Source organism: Acanthisitta chloris, unplaced genomic scaffold (genome assembly GCF_000695815.1).
Source record: "Acanthisitta chloris isolate BGI_N310 unplaced genomic scaffold, ASM69581v1 scaffold5913, whole genome shotgun sequence".
In the NCBI taxonomy this organism is placed as follows: Eukaryota; Metazoa; Chordata; class Aves; order Passeriformes; family Acanthisittidae; genus Acanthisitta; species Acanthisitta chloris.
In genome coordinates this window covers 67,510-86,331 of record NW_008665445.1, presented here as the reverse complement: position 1 = coordinate 86,331, position 18,822 = coordinate 67,510, and the positions used below count along the sequence as shown (strand labels likewise).

Sequence of the window (18,822 nt, the reverse complement as noted above, 5' to 3'; positions counted from 1 at the left end):
AGCTGACACTTGTGTATGTTGTCGCTTTCCCTTGTGCCACTCATAGGCAGATAAGGGTACAGAAGAACTAGGGCCTAATGCTTTATAGAATATAGTCAGACAGGAATTCCAGCTGGCATTCACTAAAGTAAAAGGGAACATTTTCCTCATGTAAAATAATTGTTTAAATCCCAACCATACATAGCTATGGAATAATGGGGTCACTTATTTTCCACTACTTCAGTAGATGCTGCAGCAAGCTAATGATTTTATGAGACAGACGGTTTAAAGCATCGATTTGCTGCAAATTGCTCAATCCATAACTAATGAGCAGCTCTACAGATTTTCAGTGAATCTATCCCATTAGAATTTACAGTTTGCATAAGATCTTATTACTCAATCTGTGGACACAGAACAAGGGGATTTTTGTAACCTCCAGCAGCCCCTTGTTGTTGCTGGTTTTTTTAATTCTGTTAAAATTCTATCGGTAGGTTGGCTAAAAATCCCTCTCTTGAGGGTCTGACAGCATGCCTGAAAAAACACATCGTCCACTTCTACATAGGCACACATGCATCCCATGGCAAGTCCCAGATATTCCCTTGTAGAAGACAGTTAACGTCCAAGAAGGCAGGGTGAGACCACAAATGGAATTCAGTCTCTGTCCCCTGTAGCACTAAAGCTTTGCCCCAATTTGGAGGTGGATTTATTTTACACCTGTAAAAGTGCAAAGTCAAATGGCAATTGCTATTTGGACCCACACAAGTAATTCTTCATAACAAGCTGAAATCTCTCCTGTATGAAAAAAATAGCAAAGGCAAAAACCTCTATGGATCAAGTGACAGGACTTTTGTCACACATCTGCCATGTAGAAACAGGAAATTGAGAACTATGCTTGCTAACAGATCAAGTTCTGGATCACTTTATTACTGGGTATGCCAGCAGGTTTGTCCCATGTTTTCTCCAGGCTTTGTAAGAAAAGGGTCAGTTCTATCATTAGCAATTACTACCACAAGATCATTTTAGGCAAAACAGTTACAGGCAAGCAGAAGTTCAAATCCTGTCAATGAATTCATAGACTCTGAAAAAACATTGTATTGGTTGTTACAAAAGAGCGATGTGGCTGGAGGGCTGTTAGTATGGGAGTGTTGAATCATCCCACTCCAACTGCTCTTGCCTGGTGGCATTCTGTTTGTCTCCCTTTTGGACAATCACTTCCTCTTCCTCCTCCTCATCCTCCTCTTCTTCACTTTCATCTGATTCAGCACTGGTTGTGTCTTCCTCTTCATCGTCTATGTCTTCTTCCTCACTCTCCTCTTCTGTCTGGTGAGGCTTTTCATATTTCTACAGTACATTAAAGAAATGAAAGAGAGACAGTGGAAGAAAGGTGCCTTCTTGCTAGCCAGTGGTTGTATGAATATGAGCATTTATTTCACACTTAGAAATACTAACATGCTGGGAAAATCGCCTTTCCATCATTATGTGATTATTAGGCATTAAATCCAATACAATTCAGTAGCAAATATTCAAAAACTACTATAAGAGAAATGGCATGTCAATAAGCAACATCTCTGTTAGTCATGCTGCCAAAATTTAAGCCCTTTGACATCAGTTTCTTTAAACTGCTGATCATTTCCCCTCCCTTTTAGTGCATTAGTGCTTACATTAAAAAGTGAAAAACAAAGAAACTGTATTATCTTGGGTACCTAGGTTACAGACGTGGATGGCAAGGATGTGATGCTCTACCTAAGAATTCTTCACCATCCTATTTAGTATATATGACAACAAATATTATGCTCTCAATTATATATTTTCAACCTGTGCTGAAAACTGAGATGGAGTCCTGAGTGTATGCACATACAACTGTTCTGCAAGCCTGAACGACTGTACTCTGAAAGAGGCTAAAACTCACTGTTGAGTAAGCTACCAGCCCAGAAGTGACTCCTGGTACTGTGAGGATATAATATTATGCCTCAGTTACGAACCTCCATGGGGTTGACGGTGATAGTCAGAGCAGAATCATCCCAATCCATCTCATTGTCCTTACTCCCCTCGCTGTCTGCAGAGCTGTGCTGGTGAGCTGTCCGGATGCGATAGACGCCCAAGGTTATGATGAAAATGAGAATGCTCACACAGATTATGATAACCATAGTAGCCACACTTGGAACAACTGGAACAAAAAGTGAAAAAGGGAATGCTCTTACATTTGTGGAGCAAATTGTCTAAACCCCACTAAATAGTCAGGTTTTTCCCATAGCACCTCTTCTTCAGATTGAGAGTCAGGACAGCCACGAGCCTGGGACACAGCAAGTGTTGACAAGTGCCCACCTACTAAGGCAGAGCATACATGAATGGTACTTCCAGATATCTTATAATGAGTATTATATATCATAAGTAAAAAGTGGGTAAGCCTACCATTTGTTCTTCCAGCCACTTTACTACAGAAGACAAGTAGACAATCTGTGCAGAATCAATTAGTTTCAGAATGAATGTTTTTGCATTTAGATTCTGCTCTTTTACCAGTATAATGCTCCTTCTGGTTATAGCTGAGGTGTTAACCTCATTTGTGAACAAATGTACATCTCAAAGCTTGTATTGTCAAAGGTTTCAAACACTTGTACAGTGATTCAAATCTCAGTCTCCAAGAAATAAAATAATGCATTGCAACCCTATTTGCCTGTGTCACAGCCTTGCTGGGAGACTCTTGAGGATTCAAGACATTTTTTCCTCACTGTTTGGTTGTACTCTGAGAAATTTGTCTCCACCTAGTCACAGGGAGAAATCTCTCTGAACTACTATATATAATCAGCCCCATAATTAGGAGCTGATTAATAATAATAATTAGGAGCAGCTCCATAATTAGTGCAGAAGTGCTGCCACTTTCTATTAGCTTTGCACCAGAGGTACTGCAGTTCCAGGACCTATAGTAGCTCTATACCCCATTATATCAGCTTGCCCTACCTATAAAAATGGAAGTCTGAAATCAGAACAATATTAAAGAAGAAATAGTTTGCAATAGTTTATTTAGTAAAAATTCATTTTCATTTTATTGAACTGTCTGTACAAGTGTAAAGAAAAAGACAGTCATTTTCTAAGCATATCAGGATATAACTACCTATACTTTACATCAGCTTTACTTTATTACATATGTATCATTCAAGCTAAAAGGATTTCAGAATCCAACCTTTAACAAGGTATCTTTGTCCTGGGTTTAACTTCATTGAAAAGGTTTCAGATTTGGGTATATATATATATAAACTCATGTAGCCTAAAACTTACATTTCAATTTGGTATTTAATATATGCTAATTCCCACTTCACATGGCAGGTGAACCTATCTCTTCTCCAGAGAGCTCCACACTGAGGCTCTGACAGCAGCTAACAGAGGCACTGCAGCAATTATATATTTAAAAAATAATACAAAGATTTTGTTTAGAAAGGGGTGGGCAGAAATCAATATACCATAGGAATACAGATATACAAAGACTATATGAGCATAAATATCAGGCTTCATAACATTCAATACTACAAACAAGGCATTTGCTTAAGTATGGGGATCAGAGTACAAAACCTTTAATGAAGACTTTAAGAAAAGGATACCACGATTTAATTACAAAGTACTTCCTTGGACAGGATAGAATTCAATGTTACCTTCTTTCCCACCTGTGCAATGATCTATCTGAGGTTTTACAAGCTGTAACTAGGGACTTCAGGGCTGTTGTTTGTTGACCAGGCTGACTCACAAGGGAAACACTGACATACTGGAATCATTCTGAGCAGTCTCTGTAAAGTTGTCACATACCTGAGTTGTGAACAGCACTTACACTCCCTTCAGGGTGCTGAACAGATTGGAGAAACTGTGGTTGTACTATCATATGATTCACATGGTCCATGAAGTTGGAGTTGGAACTGTGTAGAATATTAACCTGGTGCAAGAGAAAAATAAGGGATCAGATATTAAAGTGTTTTATACTCCAAGCCTGCTGGCTCCATATATTACATTGAACTATGCAGTTTATCAGCAGATAGGAATACTATCACATATATCTTAAAGGCCAACTAGTTCTTTTTTACGCCACTGAAAAATACACAGATTAATATAGTTCTAATTTCTAGCATGAAAAATCCATTCGAACATTCCCAGCTGTTGGCTAAGAAGTGGCACAGAACAGGATTTTTTTGATTTACCTGTCTAGATAAGGAGTGATTTTTTCTTCTACTAATCAGCTTTTAGGTGTAACCTAAACATAACATGTAAAAACTTTCATTTTATTAACAATTACTCAGTTATTAATTTGTTTCAATAAACAATTAGTAAGTGTTGACTCTATTGCTAAGAAGGCCTTGCCCTTTCCTGTAGCTCTTTGGTACCTGGGCTCTAGGCTGGATAAGATGGTTCTCCAGAATAGATCCACAAGTTCTGCTAAGGTGCATCAGCAGTAATTCTAAGTCTGAGCCATTGTGCTGCACTGGACTTAGAACCAGCACACATGGACTCAACGGAGGCATCTAAAATATTCCTGTGGTAACTGACCATGTCTGGATAGTGGATACAAAGCCTGTGGTTTAATGGGAGTAATTTCCTGTGTTAGTGGGAGTTTGAGGGGTCATATCCTCAAATATAGAGCAGAATAGAGGCCCACTTTGAGGGTGCCCAGAGGAGAAGTCAACATTCTTTTTGAATGCAACTTAGCATTTTTTCTGCTTGACTACAGTTACCAGAGCATGTCAATTATCTGAGATGCTTTAAAGAAAACACGACATTGCTGAAGCTACATCTAGTGCTCAGCTGCAGTGCTAGACCAGAAAACTTAGACTAAAAATTGCTTACCTCCAGGTTAAACTCATTGCTTGTGTAACGTCCATTTAGCTCCGAGCACTTGACTTTGAACTTTCTGTCGAAGGTGGCAGAAGTGAACCAGTTCCGGTATCGGATCTGCCGCAGAACCTGTTCATAGTTGTACATGCTGTCCACACCTGCAGTGGTGGTAGAGCAGTAACAGTCTCAAGGAGATGCTATGTAACATTGCTCTATGCAATCCAGGAGAAATCAAATGTTTACAGAAAACAGAAATTTGGCATAATGATCTGACAATGAGAGTGCATCAAATATTCCCTGGTAGAGCTTCTGGCAGATACTAGATTATGTAAGAATAAATTTCGCAATTAAATGTATATCCACAATGGAGAGTGACAAATACAACAGCAATGATAGAGAATAAATGATTTAGTAATCAGAAAAAAATGGCCAGCTTGTTATGAGCACTGTTAAGGAGCACTGAGGAATGCCCTTGTTCCCACATTCCACTGTGATGGTCCAAAAAAACCCCACATTTAAGGAAAGGAGTGTTGCTATTTCACTAGGAGGGATGGTGAGATTCCAAAAGATAAACACAGCACACCCAGAGATCAAGAACTGACTGTGCTTTTTGAGATACGCTCACACTTGGAATGTTTTCTATGGCTAATAAAACACAGATTTCTGTATAATTTCTTACAATTAGCACTTTCATTCCAATAACTGGTGTGAATAATAAGGGAAAGCAAATTCCATGAACATACCATAGATTGAGTATCCTGCTGTGGAATTTGTGGCATCTAGATGTTTTCCTTGCAGCGCCACACGATCTAGTTCTAAACACTCTTGCTCAGGATCTAGTTCTGCACCCATGACCAACACATCACAGAAATCCAAGTTGTGGAGCATTTCCTCTACTAGCACTGGCTTATTGGCTGTGAACACTTGGCATACACCACAAAAAAAAAAAAAAAAAAAAGGAAATGAAGATAAATGATCACAGAACAGCTCAGTCATTTTATGTGCTTTACATCAGGGCTTTCAATTTTTGCAAAGATGGCTGAAATATTTTTGCTGATATTAAATACAGCAGACTTGAAGCAAATCAAGGGAAGTGGTTGTTCAGGTGCCATGATGATGAGGGCCTACAAATACCTAGAGAGATAGAGAGATAGATAGATAGATAGATAGATAGATAGATAGATAGATAGATAGATAACATTGCTCTGTATTAAAAGCCATCCAAGTTCATCATTGGAAGTAGAAAACTGACATTTGATCTTGGAAATAAATTCATGTCAAAAATTCTGGTTTCCAATAACTTTATCAATACCAGATTGATGCCATACACTTTTGTTGTTCTCAAGGAAAATTGAACTGGAAAAGGACTTGTCAAATATGTCTATGCTTGGATGATACTCTCAGTTACTCCAGGGCCCATAAAAATTTGCATTACAAAGACATGGCCATCCATCCAAGAGCAGGGTACTATCAGAAACACCAAAACCCTGTGTGGTGTGACTTAAAGAAATTAAGCCATAACTTGACTATCCTTTAGTACTACAAGTAAAAATATCTGTCACTGAAAAAAGAGCAGCATTTCAAATTAATATTTAAATTCTCTGATCAACTTAGCACAGAGTGTGTGGCAAGACTGCTTAACCAGCTCCCTGAGGGCACTGCAGAACAGAGAGTGCAATCTTGGAACTTCTGCCCATTTCGCAAATTCCATTTTAGAGGGTGTATGGGAAGGAAGGCATCGACAGAAAAGGCTTGTGTCCTAGATGCCCAACTCCTGGTACAGTGAATTTGGGTGGCTGAACTCTAGGTTCAGCTCTAACCTACCCAAAAATGAAGACCCAACTCAAATTTTCAGGCTAAGGGGAAATCCATGCCCCTAAACTTTTACATCAATATCAATTTTATCCTCTCCAGAGATGTACAACAAGTTGCTGCTTATTCTAGTCCAATTACCATTTAGAATGATTCCTCAGATTATTAGACTTTTCATTACCTTTCACACAAACATCCAAAAGGAAGATTCCTTTATAGACAGTTATTTTAAAACTGATTTACACCTTTGAACAGTTGTCCAGTGTTGAATTACAGTATACACATTGCTCAGCTTTAGAATAAACTGTCGTCATTGAAAAATATCTTTTGAAATTATAATATTTACATATTATAGGCAGGAAACTGAGGCACAATGTTACTTTCTTGAATACCATCCACAAGTCAGTATCAGAGCTGGAAACATAAGAACAGACTAAAACTTCAACCATTAGTTAATTGCTGCTTTTCACGTCATCAGTACAATTAACAAAACTCTGTTACAAATAGAGATTCTAATGAAAATATATTATTCAACAGAATATGAAAGAAGAGGAAATTATTCTGAAGTAGGGAAGACACTAAATGCAAAAACTGTTGCTCTTGAAGTACATTCTGATCTGTCACTGTTTAACACATTTTTCCATGTTCAATTGAATTTCTTTAGTACAGCATCACTGTGGCCCAACATTGCCTCAGTTAATCTGGGTGACATGACTTCTTTTGCACTACTCATTTGCATTATTCTTTAAAAGATAGGAGGGGTCATGTTCCAGGATAACTAATACTGTTTAAAAGAAAGACACAAACCTCTGTCATGTTCTTTCAAGTCCACTGAATGGTCCATTTTAGTGACTGTGCTGACAATCCTGATGTCAGGTAACAAAATAACACCTCTCTCATTTTCAAACTGTGCAGCTGGTCTAGCAAAGTGGTCCATCCCACTTATTGTAATCTTGGGCTCATTGGCCTGAAACACCATTACATAGGCATCTATATCTGGGATACTAATGCAGACATCTTCACCAAAACATCTGAAAAAAAAAAGCCTTCATTAACCTCATGTAACACGTCACACAGGTGCACATCAGAGGTGTGTGGTACTTGCACTGCCCCAGACCCACCTGATGGCTCTCAGACCAGTCTGTTCCAGACTTTGACACTGCCACCTGTGCCACCATGTACAGAGACCAGCAGTGAGAGGAGTAGCACTGCTCCCCTCATCCCCTCCCACCTTCACAACTACTGAAATTATGTAGGAACAAGCTCAGTCTTTAGTAAGGTCACTATGAGAATAATATTTTGATGTTTAACTGACACTTAACAAAGTAGTGAATAGCTAAAGAAATTAAAGTTAATTAGATGCTAACAACTATAGTAAACCTAACATTAAATTCTGAAAGTGGTAGCTAATGAATATAACATAGTTATCTTGTCATGCATGCATAAAAGGACCTAATTAGCCATTTAAATTGGACCCATCATGAACTCTTTCTGGCACCCTCCAGTATTTGCAGGGCACAAAAGGTGCCTGTACTAGCATTTTCTTCTGAATCAGCACTGTGCTTTGGAAGCTAATCTCCTGACAAACTCTACCTTATTTCATCTTGGCACAGGGCTTAGGCCAGCCCTGCAGTGTGCAAACTGGGCTGCTTCCAGGGAAACTGCATCAGAAGATGCTCCTCCAAACAGTGTGGTCAGCCCACAGCACCAGGCTAAATCTGGTCCTTAGTAAGAGCTGCACATGCAGCAGGTGAGAGTTTGCACAACTGATGTTTATTTTCACCCTAAAACCTGCTTTCCCTGCACTCTATGACTCCTGTGCCAGAGAGGTGTCCCAGGGGAGCCCAGGAGTGTCAGTCAGGGCTTTGACTATGTAGAACTGTAAACATTACTGAGCAGGTTCTGCCACTATTGTTGCACAGAAACGGAAGGACACAGATTCCTGTTTAACACCCACCACCAGTCCTTCAGTGACAGCAGACATATGAGGATACAGACAGACACTATACAGACTATTTCAAGCACAGCTACAAATCCTGTTCTTGCAGATATGTCGTCTGTTAGATGTAATAGGCCTCTTTAAAAAGTCCTGGCTCTAGCTATCTCAGAAGGAACTATAACTGTTTAAAATGAACAGTAAATAAAAATGCAATAAATGAAAGCACTGTTCAGTGCAGACTGTATGTTCCAAACTATAAACAGAATGCAAGTACATTACATTAACATGAAAGGTTTCTTAAAAGGATAATATCAAAAGAAAACTACCATGTAAATCGGCATAAAAGTAAATTAAATGAATCCTTTATCCTCCATAACAAAACAGCATGATTTAGCAATTTAATTTAGCCAAAATTATTCTTTTTACATGTCCAAAGAAAAAAGTAATTAATTAAAAATGTTCCTAATCTAATCAGTTCTGCTGAAGTATAACTTACTGGACTTTAGATGAGACTTTGAGACGTCGTATGCCTGCAGTAGGGAACTGTCTAGAGTTGATGTATGAGACCTTTCGGAGAGCTTGATTTATATTCTCAATGTCATCTCCTTCCATGACAAGGACTGACTGGGAAGGGTTGAAGTGATACTAGGAGAAATGCATATAATTAGTATTTAATGTACCAGGTACAGAGTACAAAATAGGACACTTTTAAGGAATTTTGCACAGACTAAGTTTAAAATCTAATGACTAAAGAAAAAAATAAATCTTAGTAGCTATTGTTGGCTGAATCCACATGTTCTCTGTAATCAGTCATGTTTCATTTCTGAACAACTACTGTTATAATTAATTTTGTAGCAAATTAATCCTGATTTGCTGTTCTTTTCCCAACCTTATAAACTTGGCTGATGTTATTTCTGATACTGCTCCTTTTTGAACTCCAGAGAGTTCAAAACCTTAACTTACCACCATTGATTATTACTACTATGTAATCATTTTAGGTCAAACACATCCCCCGTATAAAGCCACGACCTTGAACCAGAATAGCCTGCAGAAGCATATTTTGGCTGCTTTCTGTGTGGTTTTACCATGGGCTATCTTTCAGAGCTATATTTCACCATGAATGAACAAAACAATTATAACATTTGCCTCCTACATCTTCATTAACGTCAGCCACAATAAAGGGGATTCTCTGCTCAGTCTCATGATCAATAAGGGTGTCATGATTTAAGATGGAGCTGCTGCTTGCACAGAGCTGTTCATTCGAGCCAACAAAACTTGCAAAGTCAATGACTAGTCTTGTAGCCCTGAGCCTTCTCTAGTCCATTGCATTGGACACAAAACAGTCTTGCTGACCAAGAGACTTCGCTACTATTGTGACACAGCAAATGACTGATTTTTACCTTCATCATAACTAATCCTGATTCCATTTTTTGTTGCTAATTGGTTCAGCAAACCATCTGCATTGCAGAGAAAGCCAGCTTAACCCCCTTGATTTCATACCCTACTGTTGTCAGCAAAAAACACAAAGAAATGAAGCCTTCTCTCCCATGTAGTCCCTTCCCAAAGCTGGAGATTGATTGTATGAGCACGTTCAATTCCATAGACAATGGCTGTCTACACTTCCTCACAATGAGAAAGGTTAAAAAGCAAAAGATCAAACAGACTGTGAAGAACAGAATGAAGCATAGGGTTCTCTGTCAAACAGAACACAGAGGAATGGGTTTAAGGCTTGTGCAGGAAGGTCGTAACACACTGAAGGATATTTTTGAACAAAGATGAGGACTAGCACCAGTCATAGCCTGCATACACTTCTTTTTCCTTTCTGTAAGCTAGGAATAGTAGAGAATAAAATTAGCAAAAGGAGACTCTAGCTATCCAGCTAACTTAATAGCTCAGCTGCCGGAACAGCTGGGATGCTGCCAAAGGGACTGGAGAGAGCCCTAGTCTGAGCCATTTTTGTCTTTCCCATTAAAAAAGGCTAAAAATAGCAACAGTTTAGACAGTGTTTTTCAGAGCTGTTACAGATACCTGAAAATGAGGCTGCAGACCAAAAAAAAGAGCAACACTATTGTGTCAGAAACTATTACAGTTGCATTGCTCTTTCATTGCTCTTTCTTAGGTGGTTAAACGGTGAATCTCCATGAGTCCAAAGTGCCCAGCAGAAACACTTTCCAGCACCAGTTTGCCAACACTGAACCTGCAAAGCACCATGGAAGTGGCCACACAGAACCCATCACCTGTGCAACTATCACACGTGTCTGGCTGAGATCAAGTATGTTTATTTGTGACACCAGAATATCTTTTTCTCAAATTTTCTGCTCAAGGTCAGGCCAACTGTTCTGCATTCATCTGAGCTCCTTCCTGTCAGCCCCCAAAAGAAACTCTAGCACAATCTATCTCAGACCGCTCATTTTTTGCCTCCTGCTGTGGCACTGACTGTTGAGCTTGCTGGGGAAGCAAAAGCAAAAATCAGTAACTTAAAAAAACTCACTCTGCCTCATCTGTATTTCTGAAAATGAAAATGTTTTGAAGGTTTGCAAAAGAACAAAAAGGCAGAAAACAATCCCTCATCTTTCCTTTTCTTGCTAGTCCTGTAAGGAAGCAAATCACCCATGCTGCAGCAGCAGTGGGTGGTAGAATGGGGAGTTTTCCAAGCCCATGAAACCAGATGACTCATATATTGTCTAGTTTCAGAGTGCAATAATAGGAGAATTACTATTCTGTTTTTAAGCACCATGGACAGAAGTGTACACTGCTCTAATTCATGTAAAGTCCCAGCTGGATAATGATTTATATGCACATCTAAAAAATTAATTTCTTGACTTTAGTTTCTTTTATTGTCCAATTTTCATGTAGCATAATGTTTTCCTCCTTGAACATACTGGATTTTCCAATGCTATTGCATTAGGATTTATGTTTTCCACTGCTTTAAAACTACTTGAGATCAAAATTCAATGATCTTTGGAATCACATCTCTTTCTCTAGAACTACCAAAATAAGCATGAGAACACAACCTGGCAATTCATAGGGATTCTGAAATATCAGCAGCACCTTACTTTCTGAGCATCTAGCTCTGCAATAATGGAAACATTTTTCTTTGTAGTGTCATAGCTCTTCTACTGTTCTTCTTTTTCTTTGCATGACTTTATGGGAAATTACATTGCTTCTGGGAGTACATCTGTACTGTGTGTACTCTACCTTGGGCTCTCCACTTCATAAATCAGATCTAAATTTTTATCAAAGATGATGTCAGTTCATCCCTCACCTTTATTCCTTGGCCAAGACTCTCAAGAGAATTAATATCCAGACCTTCCTTGCAGGCCTGCAAACAGGAAATGACTTTCTGACTCTCAATTTTCCCTGGTCGGATAGTAAGACTGGCCAGGCTGCCATGGAAATACTGCGCAAATCTGGGTTTGGTGACTTCACCTCCTGCAAGAAAGAGAATACAAAATGATTATTGAGACCAATACACAAACCACACATCTAATAATTCATTTTATGCTTTAACACATTTAAAGATTTTATATCTATTTTAGCCAAGTGTATTTAAGATACCATTTCTTGTGGTAAGTGGAATGTCTTTGTAGGTTGTTGGGTGGTACCTAGTAGCAGCCTGTCTTTAAGATTCTTGTTTTTCCAGGATTGCATTCAGGTGTTTATAAAGCTATGATAACAAACTCTGAGATGAAATACAGCTTCCCAAACCCATGTCCAAGGAAGCATATAATTTTTTAAAATGAATTGATGACTTTTGTAAGCAGTCAAAAACCCATTTAATAAATGTTTAAGGTCCAACATTTACTTATACAGAAACTGCTTTTGCAAGTGTTCTCCTATAAGATCACTTACCTTTGCCTTTCTCCTCCAAAAATACAGTACTCAAAGTTCTCAGATGTGCTAAGTCTTGTCTCTGTGTAAGCAAACTCCCACGCTCCCTACAAAGAACTGTCTCTAAGGGTATGGTATAACTTCCAGCAGTGAATGTGGGCCAGTGCACAGCACTATGCTCAGAGGCTGCTAGTGCTGCCCCTAACCCAAAGCAGCTCATTTGGTGCCAGGTCTGGTCTCATCACTGTACACTGCATTAGGCCCTGTAAACACACTCTATGTGGTGTCATTCCAGACAGCTTCAAAGCAAGACTGATCCTAGGAGCTGTCAATAAAACGTGATTACAGACTGCCTGCACCAGTGATCATAGCATCTAAATTACTCTTGGGACATTTACTGATTTACTCATCCTCCTTTAGGAGAATTTTTAGAGCTTGTCTTTCCTGCAAGTGTTAGCTCTGGCAGTGCTGTGAATTACTGCCTACCTTGAGCCTGAGAGGGCTAAGGGAGCCACACAGCAGTGAGCCATGCAGACTAATTGGATTAGCAGTTGATAAGCTGTTGATGAGGTGTTCTAATTGGTAGATAACTCATCTCTACAGTGTTTGTAGCTTTAGTGTCAAACAACCTAATTTTGCTAGGCAAGCTAACTCAAGCTTGAACTTTAACTTGAAGATTTGTGTGTGGATTGGGGTTAGGATAGGGATGCAGTGGCAAATGTTCTTTAAGCTGATGTTGTTGCCTAAAAGCCTGAAAAACATCAATTCTAGTCTGTGCAGTACAAACAACGTGAAGAAGTTTTGAGATATTTTATATAATGAAGAAAAGATACACTGGGGCACTGAGAGAAAAGAAGGTGTCCAAGCAGGCTGTTTCTTCACAGACGTAGACGTGCTTTGTTTGGGTTTTTTTTTCTGTTAACATTGCAGCACAAACTGCTTCTCTTTTTTCACCCCAAGGGAAGGTCCCCTAGGAGAGATTATTCTTCTCCACTCTTTCATTCATTTGTCCCTTATACAGAAAGTTTCCTCTGGGCAGAATTTTGTTAGGGTTTCATGTGTGCAACAGCTAAAGTTCAGCCTTTCTGGTACTTGCCAAGACTATTATTTGGTAAATAGATAGTGCATTATGGAGATATGACATAACCTTTCAGAAAAAAAAAAGTGTTGCTATATTTATCTGCTTATCGTGTCTTTAAAAATATATTTCACTACTAATACAGCAGCAATGTATCTGGACAGAAAAGGGTTAGCCAAATTAAAAAAACCCACCAAACCTCTGCTTAAAAAGATGACAAATAGAGAAAACCAGTTATGAACTTAGAAAAGAAAAAGGAAACTCATTGTATTGCGAAGATTCACACTCATATTGATAACAGAATTGTGAAGACACTGAGTTCCAAGGCTAAAACACCAACGCTAATCCCAGAGCTTTGAAATTTAGAAACCTACAGTAAATCTGCCAGTAGATTTTAATAGTATGGCAGAGACACAAAATAAGAAGCAGTCTCAGATAAGCTAATGTATTTAAATGTAAAACTAGCTCATTAAAATGTATAAAGGGCTAGACAAGAAGCTAGAACAAAGAGTTCAATGCCATGGCTATGGCTAACAGAAACAAGCAGGATGAACCAGCTGAAGCAAAACTAGAGCAACATGACTGGGGCATACACCTGTGAACAGGAATTGCAGGTTTGGGTTTTCCTTTTTTGTACTTACAATTACATTGCTAGGTCATTTGCAGTGATACACAGAGTATTCACTGTGCCCATGCCACACTTCAAAAAAATGCCAGTGTACAAGGTGACATTACCATCTTGGAGATGGTTAATTCTTATTTACAGTCATCTGCCCAACCACTAACATGAAGATATGGAAGAGCATATGAGTGTTTCCAGGAAAAAGCTTTTAAATTGCTCTGCAAACACAGGCAGTGCAAACGCAGTGAGCATTTGAAGGACAGGCTTACAAACCTACCCTGGTGTAGGCTGGGGGTTGTGCAGGTGCATATATCAATTTTGGACCATAAAGGAGGTGATGTAATCTTTGTTTGGGAGAGGCTATTGACTGCTAATTAAAAAAACCCGCAAGTATTTCAAGAAAAATAGCTGGGACTAGCTAGCCAGCCTCATGCTAGTGGAGAGAATCTGCCAAACTATGTCCATGGTTATGGCAGAGTGATTCCAGCTGGGACAACTGCACTGGAACAACTGACAGCAGAGTTTGAAGGGACTCTGAGAGATGATGCAGCCTGTCCTCAGCCACAAGACAAGAACAACTGTACTTCATCCATTCTTGAGAACTGCCTGAGCTATTCTGAACTCTTCTGAAGACAGAGGCTCCTCAAGCAATCCACTCCAATGACCACCGATCCTCAGAGCTGGAAGTTTTTTCCTAACAGGGAATGTAAGCTGTCAAAATACAGTTCTATCTCCCCTTTTCCTTTACCAGGCTAAACAAGGCATTTTTCTCTACATCTCCTACCTAACACTGTAGACTGTGATGATCCCTGTTGCTTTTCCTGGAACTTCTGCCATTATCTGAAGTACTAACCACAACCAAGTGTTCTTCTCATCATTATATGTGTAAAACAGAGGACTTGTCTGTTCATTAGGGCAGTGTGAATATCAGCTTTTTTCACATGAAAAAACATGAACACTTGAGAAAAAATATTATATCTCACACTTTATTAGAAAAAATAGACTGCTAAATAAGCTTTTCATATGCACCTTTTACCAGAGCTAAAGATGAAATTATATACCTGCCAATTTTACCCTTGAAGCCTAACAGAAGTCATTATATCTGACTCTCATCAAAGCTGCTTGTAATTGCAGCATGTTGACATTTTGTTATTCTTCTACATTTCAAAAACTTCTCAGCTCAGTGGGGTATGTTAGCTGCTGATGTTCCAATTGCCAGTAATTATTAGACTGCAATTGGACAAAATCTCCCCTTCTGAGACAGACACAGCTCAGATACAGCTCACCTCCACAAAGATGTTATCAAGATCTGAGAGAGTAAGAAAAATCTACTCTTCAACCATGTTATGTTGTGTTTCACTCAGCTCTATGTTTATTGATTACTATGGATTTATATGCTGTGAGTGGTAATTCTTTGGGGACAGTTAAGTAGTTAAGACTTTGATGAATGATGCAGCCAGCAGAGGAAAACAGACCCTTTCCTACTGTCAGGGAATTAAGCTGAAGTCTGTAACACAAAAGAGACTGTAACTAAACTATAGAACAACCTCACTTATTCTCATTACAGTTCCTAGCATGACAAATTTTTGAAGGTACTGGGTTTTTCTGCTCCTTAAATGTAAATGTTGTGGTTGCCATCGCAGTTGTGAGACAACACAGTCCACAATGTTATTCAGACCTTGATGATAAAATTGGCCATTGCTTTTTCCATGTGACCCAGCCTACACCTCCACTCCCAGAGCCTGGCAGATACATGAGGATGGATATTGGCTTTCTGGCATTAATTCATCCCTCATAAAGGGAAGATGGTGGCAACAGACTGTGGAAGGCATCCAGAGGAACCCCTGACATAGCACAATCATTCACTATAATGCTGTTCACTGCTTAGTCATTGTATGCATAGCATGCATCACATTTTTCAGTTGCAAAAATGATTATTTTTCTGGGCTGAGATTCTTCTATTCTGATTCTGTTCTTTTTGCTGTTAGAATTACCTAGATAACCAGAATTATCAGGGCCTGCTAGTGTCCCATGATATTAGTTGTTGCCTACAGCAGGGTTAGGCAGGGACGCGTAGGGTCAGGCTGTCCATCCCCACAAGAACTTTATAGTCCTCTGACCACTTCTGAGTGTTACTTCCCTCCTCTGCTGTTGACAGCTGGTGCCTGTGCTCATGCCAAGCCCAGCACACAACAGGCTGAAGCAGGAAGCACAATCAGGAGAGGATTCATACAGCAGAACATACAGAATGCTGCACCCACACAGCAGCCCTCAGTGGGGAGCAACCAAGCTGCCAATGAAGGCAAGATTTTACAGTACCACTGTTCAGAATATACCTAAATAGGCACAGGCACAGTTACAGTTGGTGCCTGAAATTTCAAACACAGCAGATGAAATGTAGAAGTAACCTACTTAATTTTAGATGAGTACATTGCAGGTGTCTATCTCACTTGGGATAACTCCCTAACAGACATGGAGGAAAACAAATGTTTCTAGTATACATGTCATCTTGACATAAACATGTAGAATCTCTCAGATGAATAACAATTGTGGGGTGGTTAGGAACTGTTACCTGGTAAACACCTTCTGATCCCAGCCACAAAGAGGCTCTGTTAGAGATAATACTGGAGGGTCCAGGGGAAACAGAATAATGTCTCAGGGTTCAGACATCATGGAGTTAAGATGCATTCATTAGTGAAGCAGGGACTATTTCCATGACACCAGTTTAGTTTTTCATTTTGCATTGAGTTGATATAAAGTGTGACAGAATTTGATTACCATTGAATTTTACAGTTGTTGGTTTGACTCCAGAGATGTAAAGTGCTGTTTGCATTCACTTACCAGTCTACAAAGAACAATACTGCCTGTCAAAACAAGCAACTTTATTGAGCTCACAGATTTTGTAGGCCTTTTGCCCTACCCTAATAATGAGCACATAATTATCAGGGCAGCCTAAGCACAATGAGGTTTTCATGGGAAATGATGAATCAAGAGAATTTCCAACCGAGATGTGATTCTTTTAAGATATTATAGACTCTGGTTATACTGAGCCAGATAATTAAAGAATGATCGATTATTCTGGGTCCCAGCATAAAGACAGAAGTGAATCTGGGAGCAGCTGCAAGACATTCTGGCTCTGAAAGTCCTCAGGCCCAAGCCTCCAAATTTATCCCATCTTTTTATTACGGCAGTTTAGGGAGTTGGGTTTAATTCCCTGACAAGTAGATTGGCTGTTAAACAGAATGAAACCTAACATAGATTTCAGGAGTAGTCCCAATTAGCGACTCGAGTTTTTATACTCCCTGAGCTTCTCAGCACAAAAAAAAGTTTTAGTGTTTTTTTAATATCAGTCAGACAAAAATTACTCAGAAATTGCTCATCAAACATGGCACCATTTAAGTCTGCCCCTGCTCTTGGCAGATATCGTAACCCAACAACCTCACACAGGCAGCTTTAGGCTTTAAAGCATTATCTGAAATACTACAAGAACAGAGAACACTGAGGGCTACTGCTCTTAAGTATGCATATGCTAACCCATGTCTCAGCAACAGAGCCTTAGATCAAACACAGGTATAACTTACACTACTGAAGATATTTTTTACTCAGGATAAGGAAAACGCTCTATAATCTCTCACAATTAGGCCAATACAATTTTGATAGTTTTAAGAGAACTGTTGGAAATTATGGCAACTATGGAAAAATGTTACTCTCATACATCTTAGTATCTCAGTCCAAGCAACGTTAATGTTGCCCAAAAGACTATATTCCTATTCTTCAAATAACATTCTTGTGCTGGTGCATAGTGCTCCCTGCAGAAATTCAATTAAATAAGGGATATATATCTTGGCTGAATTGGTGGCAGATTTGAATGCAAATTTGCCTCTCCAAGAAAACACTCTCCTAAACTAACCCTTCCATGTAGGTTTGTATTTCTACTGCAGCTAAAATTCCAGCAAAGATCTATGCAGTGCACTGAAATCTGCTCCATCTTGGTTTTGATGAGAAGGGAAGAGGTAGCAGAGTTGCAAGAACACTGCTGCACCTACTGAAGCATCAGGACACACATAGTCAGCATCACACCACGTTGAAATCTGCCTGGGTGCTCTTGCATTGATTTGTTTGCTTGCATCACTCCTCTGAGGTCTCAGGTTTGTGCAAGCTATGCCAGCCCCCAGGGCATGATCCAATGGTATTAGATGCACAGTAAGGGTAATCTTTATCTGTTGAATATCTTAAGTTCTGGAGGAAGTCCCAGGTTGAATGATACTGTCTGCTGCTGCTACACTGACCACAGTTTATTTGTCTCTCCTTGATCTGACTCCTCTCCGACTATTAACTCTTACAGTTCTTTCTGCCTTGAACAGCCAGTTCTCTGCACTTTGTGATTACTATGCTAGCAGAGTGCTGACACATAAGATTAATAAGGTTATTTCATACGAAGACTTAACAAGAAAGCCTGTTCTCCAGCCTAGGTTAAGGAAAGAGGAAAATGACAGGAGAATACAAAAGAAAAACCAAATAGAAAACAGAAATTACTTGGAAAACAGGAACTACAATAGCCTTCTGATGTATCCATGATAGCCAAGTTTGCCTGTTGTCAGTCTGTGTCCAGCATGTTTACACTGTGAGGCTCCAGCACCCTGCAACGGGTGGCAGTATTAGAAACAATGACTTACAGTCACAGTAAGCTACGGCGTGACCTTGTGACAAGTCATTAACTTGTGTCACTACCTTCCTGACAGTGCT

The 18,822-nt window shown here is 39.3% G+C and overlaps 1 protein-coding gene across 2 annotated transcripts in view; it reads right to left on the bottom strand.

The window, feature by feature from the left end:
- Nucleotides 1-1,110: 1,110 nt before the first annotated feature.
- Nucleotides 1,111-18,822, bottom strand: part of CLSTN2 (calsyntenin 2) — a 71,097-nt gene continuing 53,385 nt past the window's right edge. The window contains exons 8-15 of one of the 2 annotated variants that reach the window (XM_009071761.1): nucleotides 11,811-11,977; nucleotides 9,042-9,190; nucleotides 7,408-7,637; nucleotides 5,538-5,696; nucleotides 4,807-4,952; nucleotides 3,778-3,901; nucleotides 1,962-2,146; nucleotides 1,111-1,320 (exon numbers count right to left, since the gene is read on the bottom strand). In XM_009071761.1, the coding sequence (XP_009070009.1) occupies nucleotides 1,111-1,320; nucleotides 1,962-2,146; nucleotides 3,778-3,901; nucleotides 4,807-4,952; nucleotides 5,538-5,696; nucleotides 7,408-7,637; nucleotides 9,042-9,190; nucleotides 11,811-11,977 (1,370 nt within the window). Of the gene's footprint in view, nucleotides 1,321-1,961; nucleotides 2,147-3,777; nucleotides 3,902-4,806; nucleotides 4,953-5,537; nucleotides 5,709-7,407; nucleotides 7,638-9,041; nucleotides 9,191-11,810; nucleotides 11,978-18,822 lie in introns of both variants that reach the window. The other variant, XM_009071760.1, reaches the window with a different exon arrangement.